The sequence below is a fragment of the Papaver somniferum genome, chromosome 3, assembly GCF_003573695.1.
Source record: "Papaver somniferum cultivar HN1 chromosome 3, ASM357369v1, whole genome shotgun sequence".
In the NCBI taxonomy this organism is placed as follows: Eukaryota; Viridiplantae; Streptophyta; class Magnoliopsida; order Ranunculales; family Papaveraceae; genus Papaver; species Papaver somniferum.
This window is the reverse complement of record NC_039360.1, coordinates 15,195,287-15,209,189: the sequence shown is the minus strand read 5'-3', so window position 1 is coordinate 15,209,189 and position 13,903 is coordinate 15,195,287. Positions and strand designations below refer to the sequence as shown.

The following is a 13,903-nucleotide window of genomic DNA, read 5'->3' as shown; positions in this document are numbered from 1 at the left end:
AAAATTGATATATTAAAATCAAGAGTTTACATATTGAGCTTCCTTATCTAGTAAACTCTTTATGTTACCAGGCGGCTCAGTTAACCAAACTCTATTGAGTTTTCTTACTCTAGCAGACTTAGACAAGATATTTGCTATTTTATTTTTCTCTTTTTTCACATAGTAACAATGCCAAGAGCTAGATGCATGAAAAACGTCTTAATATCTTTAACTAGATTATGGAGTCTCCAGTCCAGGTTGCATTCTTCTTTAGTTACAGCATCCACCACGAGCTTTGAGTCCAGTTCGAAAAATACCTCCTTCAAGTTTAATTCTTTTGTCCACTTCACAGCTTCCCATAGCCCCCTGCACTCAGCATGTTCCGCGCTTAAAGATTCAGCTAAGTAGACACATTTGGATCCTTGGTGTTTTCCTGCAAAATTTCGAATTGTAAGACCAATGCCACCAGAACTATTGTAATAATAACCATCAACATTAATAGTAAAAGTTCCATATGGAGGTGGAGTCCAATGAAGATTAAGTCTGACTTGCTTATGGTTATTGACTGGTCTCTTTCGAGCCATCTCAATATACTCAGAGATATACTTCCTGCAGTTTTGAATAATTATATCTGGTGTTGTTGTCGTACCCTTGAAGATCTTGTTATATCTATGTGTCCAGATACACCATGCTACAATTGTAATTTTGCACATATTTTCCTCTTGAATGTGACCTGCTTCTAGATTTTCAAAATTATTACATAACCAGTTCACCAGGCTGACATTATTGGGAGTATGGATACCTAAAGCTGCAAACCAGACAGGTTTCACCAGAGGACATTCAAGAATACAGTGCATAGCTGTTTCATTTACTTGAGAGCAGAAAGCACAACTGAAATCTCCATCTTGTATGGCATAAGTGAGTTTGTCTCTAGTGGAGAGAACATCTTTAACACACTTCCACATAAATTGATTAATTCTTGGGAGTAGAGGTAGCTTCCAAAGTCTCTTGTAGATCTTCTTCATATTGGGAGAAATTGCAGGTAAAAAGTTTTATTCAAACATATTTTTGTATGCTGATTTTACTGAAAATTTCCCATTCTTCTCTAGAGTCCAGACCACCTTGTCATCATGATTAGAGAAAATATTCATGGAGAGGATTAAACTTGTTGTTGTGTCTTCAAAGAGAGATTGTATTAGAGAATTATCCCACCTTGTGTTATCTGAATTGAATAACTGAAAGACATACTTGTACTCTTCAGCATTTGTAATACCATTCCTTGGTGTTGGAGGTACAGTGGGACCTTGAATCCATTTGTGCTTCCGGATGAGGATGGACTGACCATTTCCAAGGCTCCATGTACTATATTTCTGGATTAACTGTAATTCTGAACTAATATTGGTCCAAGACCAAGTTGTAGAAGAACATTTCTTGAGATTAAATATATCACCATCATGGAAGTATTTTGCTTGAAGTGACATGCTGAAGATAGAAGATTGATTTGTACATATTCTCCATGCAGACTTTGTAAGAAGAGCTCTATTGAAGATATGAAGATCTCTAAATCCTAGTCCACCTTCCTCTTTTGGAGCATTTACACTTTTACATGTGATTAGATTTCTTCCTTTGTTTGATTTTTTCTTCCTCCAAAACTTTTGCTGTAAAGAATTCATCCTTTTTTATAGTTGTATCTGGCAATTTGAAACTTGACATATGATACATATGAATGGTATTAGTTACGTTTCTCACCATCACTGATCTGGAAGCTTCTGACATGTTGGTTTGTCTCCACTTTGACAATCTGTTGTCCATCTTATCACCAAGTATGGAAAGGGGAATTCTCATGTTTCTTCCAATGAAAATAGGTAAACCCATATATTGTTCATCATTTAAGTTTAATTGTCTTACTTGCAAAGTCCCACTAATTAGCTGACATTGAGAAGGAGTCATGTTTTTGCTAAAATAGAAACATATTTATTGAAATTTATAAGTTGGCCTGGACATGAGATGAATTCATCAATTAGTTGAAGAAGTTTTGTAGTTTGATCCAAATTAGCTTTGCAGAAGAGTAAGCAATCATCTGCAAACAATAGGTGATTAATTTTTGGAGCAGATCTTGAGATTTTCATACCAGTTAATTGTTTTGTACCTTCACAGTGAAACAACTTCCTTGAAAATGCCTCCATTGCTAGGATAAAGAGATAAGGGGAAAGAGGATCTGAAAAAGCGGGGGTCTAACAACACCACCCAATATTTCGTTTTGCAATCTGAATAGACAAACTCCAATATACTTTCTAGAGAATCAACTAGACAGTCAGACTCAATCTAGAGTAAAGTATATTAAAGAGTTTAGTATCTCTATTTCTACACAATCAAAGTTAAACAAAAATAAGTCTGTAAACCTGATTTTAGAGTGAAGCTCTTGAAACAAAGTCTTTTGTTTTAATCACAACCTATTCAATATCCACCGTGTATAAACCTCTTTAAGCAACAATCACTAAAGAAATATTTCAACACAGTGTCCACTTGAAATAGGGTTAGTCTAGACTGGTCTAACAATGTGAAAATAACAAAATCAATTGTTCAAGTATCAATCAATTCACTCAACGACCCTAAGGTCGGATACAAGAACTGTTTGATCTTAACGTACAACCCGTGATATTTTTATTATATAAATAAAATATAATGCGAAAAAGAAATAACACAGACACCAAATTTTGTTAACGAGGAAACCGCAAATGCAGAAAAACCCCGTGACCTAGTCCAGAATAAACACACACTGATTATAAGTTGTTACACCAAATTCCTACTACCTATTCGGACTAAATGTAATAACTTATTCAGCACTTGTAGAACTCCTAGCAGAATACCGATTCTCTTTAGAAATTCTTCACACAAATCTTCTAGCAGAACCCGAGGCTCTCTTTAGAAGATACCACAACACGATTGATATGATTCGATATTTTGTTTGCACAAAACACCGGTTTTATTTCCCTTTAGATGTAAATCAAGGTTTTGGAAATCTTGCAGATTAGGGTTTTAACTTACAATCAGGATACGTAAACACAAGGAGTCCGTGAACCTTATTTCCGTAAGTGAATTCGGACGGTACCAAAGACCAATATCCAAGTTAGAAAAACCCTAACAAATCTACAACTTGAATAAATCTAGAAATATCTTGTTTAAAACTTCTCAAGGATTTTTACGATATGCCTCAAAAGAAGTTTTTCTTTTTAGTCTCCGATTTCGACTAACAAGTGTTGGTATACGACCGAAAACTGAAATCTATCAAAACCTAGGGTTTATAATCAACAACTCTTGAATGGTTTATATCAGAAGAGAAAACCTTAGAATAGACAAGAGGTGAAAAACGTAGATTACAAGTTGTATGATTAATCACGAAGATCAAATCCAACTTGGTTTTGTGATCCCTAATACAAAGACTTTTATCTCACTCTTTCACGAAAAATAGAAGATATGGAAAACAACCTGCAGAGCTTACACCAATTTTCCAAAGGGATGAAAAACGTGTAAACTTGCGAACCCTTTATTTATAGTGAACAATAGCTTGGAAGCTAAGCAAAAGCTATTTTTTAGGGAGTCTTTCCTAAGTTACAACTCTTACCAAAATAATTAAATAAATAATTAATTTAGCAAAATTGTATTTATGTGAATAAATCACAAATTAAATTAGGAAGGAATCACAAACACTTTAATATGGTAATCAAAGATGTTTGGAGTAATAGCCATATTTCCTAGATAAGGAAACATAGCCAATTTGACCAAAGAAGCCTTTTGGTCACGTAATTGGGCTCAAGTCCGCGGAAGCAGCCCATGGATTGTTTCCTATTAACGAAATGCAACAATTTCAGCAACGCTTATAATTGTTGCTTTAATAAATCACTGATAACTTTATCGTTATGACTCGGAACTGAGTGATTCTTGGCTCGTTGAATTCATAAGATCATTCACTATAACACGAGAACCTTTCCAAGGATAAAGGTTATTGTCACAAAGGTCGTGGCTCAAATAACCTCAGGTATATATACATAAATGTACATTTACCGTCATCGGAATTGTTCCATAGAGTGAGCATATATGTTGATAGATTAGAAAGATAGAATTGAACAAGAATCCAAATGAAATCAATCACATACCTTTGTTGATCAAGTACTTGTTGATGTCTTCTTGTAGTCTTCAATATTCAATCTTCAACCTTTAAGAATAGTTTCGATTCACCTTCTTAGACCTAATCTAGTCTGAAACTATCTTTAGTATACTAAATCAAGAATGCATTTTGGAAACTAAAATTGACAACTAACTTGACATACCAACGCTAGTGGGTTCAACCGAGCAGTACTCTAACAATCTCCCCATTTGTCAATTTTAGTGACAAAACCATTTTACATATGGATTGTACTTGACATAACCAAAATCCTACATGCTTGATTTCTTTGGTTCTTCAACTCTTCATGTGTTCATCTTGTACTTGTTGAAGATCCATCATAGTATTATTACACAGCATCAAAGTTTCATAGTATCACAACTTTGACAATAATACTACGGTGATATGTATCACTCCCCCTTAGTTAATACTCTATCTCGATCATGGAAACCACTCCCCCTTACACAATGATCCAAAAACCATATGTATATGTAGTGTGAACTACAATATTTCTCCCCCTTTTTGTCAATAAAATTGGCAAAGGTACAAGAACGGGTTCATAATGAAATTTCCAAAAGAGACATTTCATAATCTAAAAGAGAATACATACCATCTTAATTTAGATGCAATCATAAAGCCGAAGCTAAGTGCATTCATCAAGGAGTTTTAAGATACAAGATAACCCCTTTAAAATTCCACAGCCGCACCCCCGCTAGATATTACCATTAAGCACAAGTTCGAAAGAACTCTCCCCCATTTGATGTCATTCCCGAAAGAACAACAAGAGCGACCTTACTCTAGAGAGAAGGATTTAAAATGGATCTTAGAGATCCTACAAGGAGATATGATTTAAGAATCAATCATTCAAAGTCTCTCATGAGATCATGTTACTAAAAAGTTTAGAACTATCTCATGGTAACAATACACAATATGTGATCATAAGGATCAAGTATTGTGATAATCTTTTATAAGATACAAACTTGTATAAACAAGACTTGATATTCTTAGAAGGAAGAATAAACTTTTCCACAAGGATTTACACCAAGAATGGTTACCATAAGAGTATGAAAAAGTTTCTTTGACAATAAAAACCAACATCCATGGCTTTGATAATTGCTTCTAACCTATTAATTTTAAGAATTTCAATCATAAATCAAGTTAGGAAATTAAGACTCATACATGTGGTATCTAGACATATGAGCATTTCCATATTAACCATATTCTTCTTCACCATAACTAGTTCAATTGACTTCATATGAACTAGTTAGAGAGTTGTTCAATTGCAAGGTAATCTTATGTACTACACAAGACACAATTGAAGCAAAGATGATTCGATTCGATTGAATCGGCTCATGAACATTATAGCCACGGTTTGCATAAAGCATTCCTTAGTGATTTAATGTTTATGTTCAGAGCACATCTTTAGATCATAACCTCTTAAGCTCACAAACAAGTTCGCGGACTTAAGTAAACTGGTTGAGTTTTCCAAACTCAACAGAAATTCTCGGGAAAAGAACTTCCGCCAGTTCGCGGACTGGGTTCGCGGACTAAGCACACAAACGAGTTTAGGAAAATCCATCAGAAATTCTCGTTCGAGAACTTCCGTCAGTTCGCGGACTGAGTCTGTGGACTGGGTTCGAGGACTTGGCAAACCAATTCCACAATCCTATCGATTTCTCTTGCTCAACAAAGTTCGAAAACTTCGGTTCAAGGAATACATGGTTATGTTATCTAAACTCTCATTCCAACCATTAAAACATTCTCAGAGGACGTTATTCAGTCGTTATTCACAACCTTTCTCGTCAGAGCAATTTCCAAAGACAACTGAAATGTTTCATGACTTTCGTCACTAGGTGAAGATAAACTTGATCGAAGCGAAAGCTTACCAACCACATATTTCGAGAAATATATAAGCGAGTTAAACTCAGCTCGAAACAATAAATTGTTCCACATACTCAGAAATTTCCCAACTTAATATGTGTGCCCCAATTTTTTTGCAATCCCTACCGCATTTAGTAGGGCTCCTTGGTGAGGATGCACTTTCAACACAATCAGATTGTATTGAGGTGAGCAATATCTTGCTCACGACAAGTATCCAAAACAAAATCATGCATAGAGTCTAGGAATTTAACAACTTCCTTGAAACTTTCAATAAATGTTCCATACCTTTTTAAGATGTTATCCCTTGTCAAGCTCTTGTCTGGAAGATCCTTCTTAATAGAACTCGTTGCTTTATTGATCTTCTTTTGTACCCATTTCTGAGTAACTTTTGGAGCAACGTATTTCATTTTCTTCCCAATATAATTATGAAACTTCTTGGGGGGAATACTGAAGGAATTGGTTTTATGAGACACAGTTTTTCTCCAGTTTGGAACATCAGATCTTGTCATCCTTACAGAATCAGATCTGGCTTTATCTCGTTTAAGAAATTTGCAATTCCTTTGCAAGTGACCTGGTTTTCCACAATAAAAACAATGTTTAATATAATGGAAAAATTTATGTTTAGTATTACCTGAATGTATATGTGCTTGCTTTGGAGCTTGCCAAGATTTCTTATTTTCTCCATCCGCAGTTTGTAGAGATGCTTTTCCTTTTGTCAACCGTGGAAGGTTTTGGTTGAGAAGAATTTTTAGCTTTGAAAATTTTTACCTCTTTGCAAATACTAGGAGCGTCTATTCCTTTATATACCAATCCCCGTGTATCACGATGAATTCTACATGCTCCCAATATCGAGGTTAATTTGTTTGATCTATTATTTCTAGACAAACTCTCTTTTAATCTCGAGTTTTCTTCTTCCAACCTTTTGACCTTCTCAAGCGCAATAACTAGATCATTCTTGGAAGATTCACATTGAACTTTGAGATCTTCTCGTTTCGAATCAAATAACACGTTCATCTCCACGTTCTCCAAGTTATCTAACTTTGCCTGAAGAACAATTTCCCGATCTCGACCTTCGGCAATTTCTTCTTTAAGATTTCGTATTTCGTTGAGATAATATCTTGCACCACTAGAATCAAGTTGGTCTTGCAAGTCTTTATTCTGACTACGAAGTCTGTCATATTTAACTTTCTCACTGAAAATGGTGTTATCGGCTTCTGAAAGTTTCCGATGACATTCTTTAAGAAGATTATTAGCAACTGGATCATCATGGGACACTTCTTCGTCATCCGAAAGAATTTTTCCAAAAGCTAATGCAACCTCGCCTGAGAGCTCTTGAGGATTATAAAATTCAGGACCATCATCAAGAGTAGGCAGATCTGCTGCATATGCCGATTGTCTACGACTCCAGCTATGACATACTAAAGAAAGATGCCCGAAACCACGACAGTTATAGCATTGTACATCATCAATAGAAGATTTTGTAACTTTAGAAAAACTTTTTTTCCTGTCTCTCAAGAGTTTTCTAAATTGTCGTGGAGTAACATCCTTAGTATCTGATGGACCAGATTTTGTACATCATCAATAGAAGATTTTGTAACTTTAGAAAAACTCTTTTTCCTGTCTCCCAAGAGTTTTCTAAATTGTCGTGGAGTAACATCCTTAGTATCGGATGAACCAGATTTATCCTTAGGGGATTCAGAATTTTTCGCATCTTTAAGAGAAATCACCTCTTTTCTTGCGTGTTCATTATCAAAGATCTTTAACTTTCCAACAAGAGTATTTTTGGAGAGTGTAGAAAGATCGTTTGCTTCTTTAATGGCATGTTTCTTAGACTCGTATCTTGATGGTAGATACCTGAGAAGCACACAATATTTTTCTCTGGAATAGTTCTTCCTAATGCAAACGAGGCGTTCACTATTTGAGAAAGTCTTTGGTCAAACACATCAAAGGTTTCATCATCAGTCATGTGAAGGTTTTCCCAGTCAGATGCTAGGTATTGGATCCTTGCTTCTTGTTCTGCGTCATTCCCTTCATATACGGTTTCTAATATATCCCAAGCATCTTTAGACTTATTGGACGTAGTCACGTGGTGCTGAAGATCTGGGATAATGGCATGGATAATAGCAATCAAACCGTCGGAATTTTGCTTTGCAGCAAGTATCTCAGCAGGGCTATATTCACCAATAGGTTTGGGAACATTTACATCTCCTCTGCCACAACGGGAGCATCATAGCCACTAACAACATATACCCATGATTAAAAATCACGTGCTTGAAGAAAAGCTCACATAGCAATTTTCCACCATAAGTAGTTTGTGTCATTGAAGACTAGTGGTACGTTTATAGAGATATTACCTCTGTCCGTAGAATCATATTGCTACAAACACATGCTTATGAGGTCTTAGCATGTTTGCCTGCCCTGATACCAATTGAAAAAGCGGGGGTCTAAAAACACCACCCAATATTTCGTTTGGAAATCTGAATAGACAAACTCCAATATACTTTCTAAATAATCAACTAGACAGTCAGACTTAATCTAGAGTAAAGTATATCAAAGAGTTTAATATCTCTATTTCAACACAATCAAAGTTAAACAGAAATAAGTCTGTAAACCTGATTTTAGTGTGAAGCTCTTGAAACAAGGTATTTTTTTTTAATCACAACCTATTAAATATCCACCGTGTATAAACCTCTTTAAGCTACAATCACTAAAGGAATATTTCAACACAGTGTCCACTTGAAATAGGGTTAGTCCAGACTGGTCTAACAATGTGAAAATAACAAAATCAATTATTCAAGTATCAATCAATTCACTCAACAACCCTAAGGTCGGATACAAGTACTGTTTGATCTTAACGTACAACCTATGATATTTCTATGATATAAATAAAATATAATGCGGAAAAGAAATAACATAGACACCAGATTTTGTTAACGAGGAAACCGCAAATGCAGAAAAACCCCGGGACCTATTCCAGAATAAACTCACACTGATAAGCTGTTACACCAAATTGCTACTACCTATTCGGACTAGATGTAATACCTTCTTCAGCACTTGTAGAACTCCTAGCAGAATACAGATTCTCTTTAGAAATTCTTCACACAAATCTTCTAGCAGAACCCGAGGCTCTCTTTAGAAGATACCACAACACGATTGATACGATTTGATATTTTGTTTGCACAAAACACCGGTTTGATTTCCCTTTAGATGTAAATCAAGGTTTTGGAAATCTTGTAGATTAGGGTTTTAACTTACAATCAAGATACGCAAACACAAGGAGTCTGTGAACCTGATTTACGTAAGTGAACTCGGACGGTACCAAATACCAATATCCAAGTTAAAGAAACCCTAACAAATCTACAACAAGAACAACTAGAATAAATCCAGAAATATCTTGTTTAAAACTTCTCAAGGATTTTTACGAGATGTCTCAAAAAAAGTTTTTCTTTCTAGTCTCCGATTTCGACTAACAAGTGTTGGTATACGATCAGAAACTGAAATCTATCAAAACCTAGGGTCTATAATCAATAACTCTTGAATGGTTTATATCAGAAGAGAAAACCTTAGAATATACAAGAGGTGAAAAACCTAGATTACAAGTTGTATGATTAATCACGAAGATCAAATCCAACTTGGTTTTGTGATCCCTAATACAAAGATTTTTATCTCACCCTTATTCACGAAGAACAAAGACATGGAAAACAACCTGCAGAGCTTACGCCAATTTTCAAAAGGGATGAAAAACGTGTAAACTCGTGAACCCTTTATTTATAGTGAACAATAGCTTGGAAGCTAAGCAAAGCTATTTTCCATTTTCAATACTCTCTTAATTTAGGGAGTCTTTCCTAAGTTACAACTCTTACCAAAATAATTAAATAAATAATTAATTTAGCAAATTGTATTTATATGAATAAATCACAAATTAAATTAGGAAGGAATCACAAACACTTTAATATGGTAATCAAAGATGTTTGGAGTAACAGCCATCTTGCCTAGATAAGGAAACATAGCCAATTTGACCAAAGAAGCCTTTTGGTCACGTAATTGGGCTCAAGTCCGCGGACCGTTACAAGCAGCCCATGGATTGTTTCCTACTAACGAACTGCAACAATTTCAGTAACGCTTATAATTGTTGCTTTAATAAATCACTCATAACTTTATCGTTATGACTCTGAATTGAGTGATTCTTGGCTCGTTGAATTCATAAGCTCATTCACTATAACACGAGAACCTTTGAAACGATAAAGGTTATTGTCACAAAGGTCGTGGCTCAAATAACCTCAAGTATATATATATAAATGTACATTTATCGTCATCGGAATTGTTCCATAGAGTGAGCATATATGTTGATAGATTAGAAAGATAGAATTGAACAAGAATCCAAATGAAATCAATCACATACCTTTGTTGATGAAGTACTTGTTGATGTCTTCTTGTAATCTTTAATCTTCAATCTTCAACCTTTAAGAATAACTTCGATTCACCTTCTTAGACCTAATCTAGTCTGAAACTATCTTTAGTATACTAAATCAAGAATGCATTTTGGCAACTAAAATTGACAACTAACTTGACATACCAACGCTAGTGGGTTTAACAGAGCAGTGCTCTAACATGATCCCTTTATCTGATACCTCTTGTAGGTTTGAATGCAGTTGATGGAGAACCATTAATCATAATCTTAATTTGAGTAGTACAAATACATTCAGAAATTAGCTGGCATAGTTTATTCCAAAATCCAAACTTCTTCAGGACTTCAATTAGAAAACTCCATTCTAGCCTATCAAGGCTTTGGACATATCCATTTTGAGAGCAAGATGGCATGTTTTCCCTTTTTTCCTCTTTATTACTTAAACTAATTCTTGAACCATACAAGTATTCTCTGAGATTAATCTACCAGGTACATAAGCTGACTGCATTGGAGATATAATATCAGCCGTGTGCTTCTTTAACCTTAGAGCCAACACTTTAGAGATTATTTTGTAAATGGTGTTGCAGAGGGAAATTAGTATGTATTCTTCTGGTTTTTGAGGAGAAGAGACTTTAGGGATTAGAGCGTCCACAGTGGGAGAGTAAACCCAAATATTTGGTCTTTTGAACAGACGCAGTGGAACGTACTATCGATCAAATTTTGATCAACGACTAAAACCCAGAGTATATTTGGTCTGGGACCAAGACTAAACCCAGATATAGTCGAGCGTTGATATACTTCACGCCCCACCACCAGGCGGACATATAGTGCACGTCCCACATCAGGCGTTGGTATAGTCTACGCCCCACACCAGGCGTTGGTATAGTTTACGCTCCACATGGGGCGTACGTAAAGTCTACGCCCCATTTTTTTTTTTTAATTATTTTGTATGGGGCGGGCATTATACCCCCGCCCCATTCTTTGTTTTCAAAATCAATTTAGTGGGGCGGGCTTTATACCTCCGCCCCACTTCTTTCATTTTTTTTTTTAGTGCACGTCCCAATCAGGCGTTGGTATAGTCTACGCCCTACACCAGGCGAACGTATAATGTACGTCTGACCAAATTTAGTCTTTCCACCGTAGCGTCACACACCATACTAAACCCAAAATTTGATCTTTTTTTCCCTCTTTGGTCTTTGGTTATACTCGCACCACTGCAGTTGCTCTTAGGGAGATTCTTGTATTATTAATATTCTCCAAGAGATACCCACAATGAAATAAAGCCTGAACCATTTTGCATATATCATCTTTGACAACTCTCCATTGTGTTTGATAGAAACCTGAAGGGAAACCATCTGGGCATGGGGAAGTCCATAGATCCATTGACATTAAAGATAAGTATATTTCTTGTTTATCTGGAGGAGAAATAAGAGCAACGTGTTGATTGATGATTGTTGGAATGTGTTCTAGGAAGTAGAAGCTGTCACTGAGATTTGATATAGAACTGATATTCTTGAAGTGGGTGACTACAAGTTGTTCAATATACCTCCTATCTTGACACCAAGTACCATCTGGAGCTTGTAAGGAGTCAATCTTGTTCCTTATTCTTCTTTGGTTAACCCTTATATGGAGGTATTTAGAGTTCTTGTCCATATCATTGTAGAATATGTCTTTTGATTTCTGTCTATTTGAGATGGATTGAATATCATTGAGTTCTTCGACTTGTTTCTCCAAAGATAAGACTTGAGCAGCATTTTGACCTTGCACATCTGATTCTTGGAGTTTGGATATTTCATGTTGAATCTCAGTTATCCTTGTTTGAATATGACCACAGTTGGTTTTACTCCATCTTGAGAGAATTTTCCTAGTGTTGACTTGCTTGTCACATAATACATAAGTTGTTGAACCTGTAATGTTAGAATTCCAAGCATTCACAATTTCATTTGCACAAGAATATTTTTGGAGCCAATGCTCAAAGAATTTACAATTTCTTCCTGAGTTATTAGACTCGTTATAGAGAGATAACAAGAGAGGAGTATGATCAGAGCCTAGTGGCACTAGGAAAATGAATAAAGAACTTACTATTAGTATGAACTCTATCTAATCTAGACTTGAATTTTCCAGTGCCATGACTATTGCTAGTCCAAGTGAAAGCATTACCACTATATTTCATGTAATGCAAATCAGACTTTCTTATGACATCTAAAACTTCAGGGGAAGTTAGGGCAGACTTAGTTTTTCTATCTATAACATTCATGGTAATATTTAAGTCGCCAATAAGGACCCAAGGAATATTAACTGATTTACTCAGCCTGTAAATATATTTCCATTGCTCTAGTTGGTATTTTATGTAAGGAGTGTCATAGACACAAGAAAGGAACCTATAGAAGGATCATTGTTTATTATAACATGTATCATGTTTGTAGAGGAGTTCACAATATCTACCTGGAATCCATCTTTCCAAAGCATAATGATACCACCAGATTGTTCTAAGGATGGCATCTAACATTTATTCGGCATCTTAAGAAACTTAGTGAGGGAAATGATTCTATCATCATTAATTATGGTTTCACACAGAAATATGATTTCAGGCGAGATGATATTGTTCAATTGGTTTAAGTGATCCCTAGTAGCTTTGCCAAGGAAACCTTGGAAATTCCAACTTATAATCCCATATTACTATTAAGAATTAAAGACTTGATATTCAAGTTAAAATTAATGCAACAGTATAAGACAGTTATACTGCAGTTATTGTTTAAGGTCGGCACAACATTTAAACCGAGAAAAACCTCGAGACAGAAAAATTAAAAGCCTTATAGTTGCATTTAATAGAAGAGTTGAAAAAGATTATTACCAGATTAGGAGAAGCAACCTCGATCACCTCATGGAAATTCTCCCTTATGTTGTTTTGTCCTTCATCAATCAGGTCATGTTCCATGCCATCAAACTCTCGATGGATATTTGGTTCTTCAGTTACACTTTCCACAATATCTCCTTGCTTCTCAACTCTGGTTCTCTTATGACTTCTGCTAGCATCATCATCTTCATCTAGTATTTCCTTGGTTGCTTCTTTTTCCTCCTGAGCTTCACACAATTTCATACTAGCGACACAATATTTTCAAGCATTATGTCCATATCTTCTACAATTTCAACACCATAGGATGCAGCTAATTCATGAATGTACGCAATATATTGTTCATTTGTATACCTTCTGATTATAAGATCGTCAGCTGTATTTTCACATTCATCATCATTGTGTGCAACATTATAGCACTTAGGACAGAGATTGTGAGGTTGTCTGTCCCAATGAAAACGAATCCAAGTTTGTCCACCTGTTGTTGTATTCCACCATCCTCCTCTGTGAAGGGGTTTAGTTAGATTGATCCTGATTCTTGCTGATATTATACTTTCATATGTTGGCTTACAATCTTCAGGTTCAATGTACCCAATTCTGCAATTGCTTCATCTAC

General features: G+C 35.5%; 1 protein-coding gene across 1 annotated transcript; it reads right to left on the bottom strand.

The window, feature by feature from the left end:
* Positions 1 to 155: 155 nt before the first annotated feature.
* LOC113359037 lies at positions 156 to 1,004 on the bottom strand. The gene has a single exon (XM_026602735.1). It carries the CDS (start codon positions 1,002 to 1,004, stop codon positions 156 to 158), a length of 849 nt encoding a protein of 282 aa, XP_026458520.1.
* Positions 1,005 to 13,903: the final 12,899 nt, after the last annotated feature.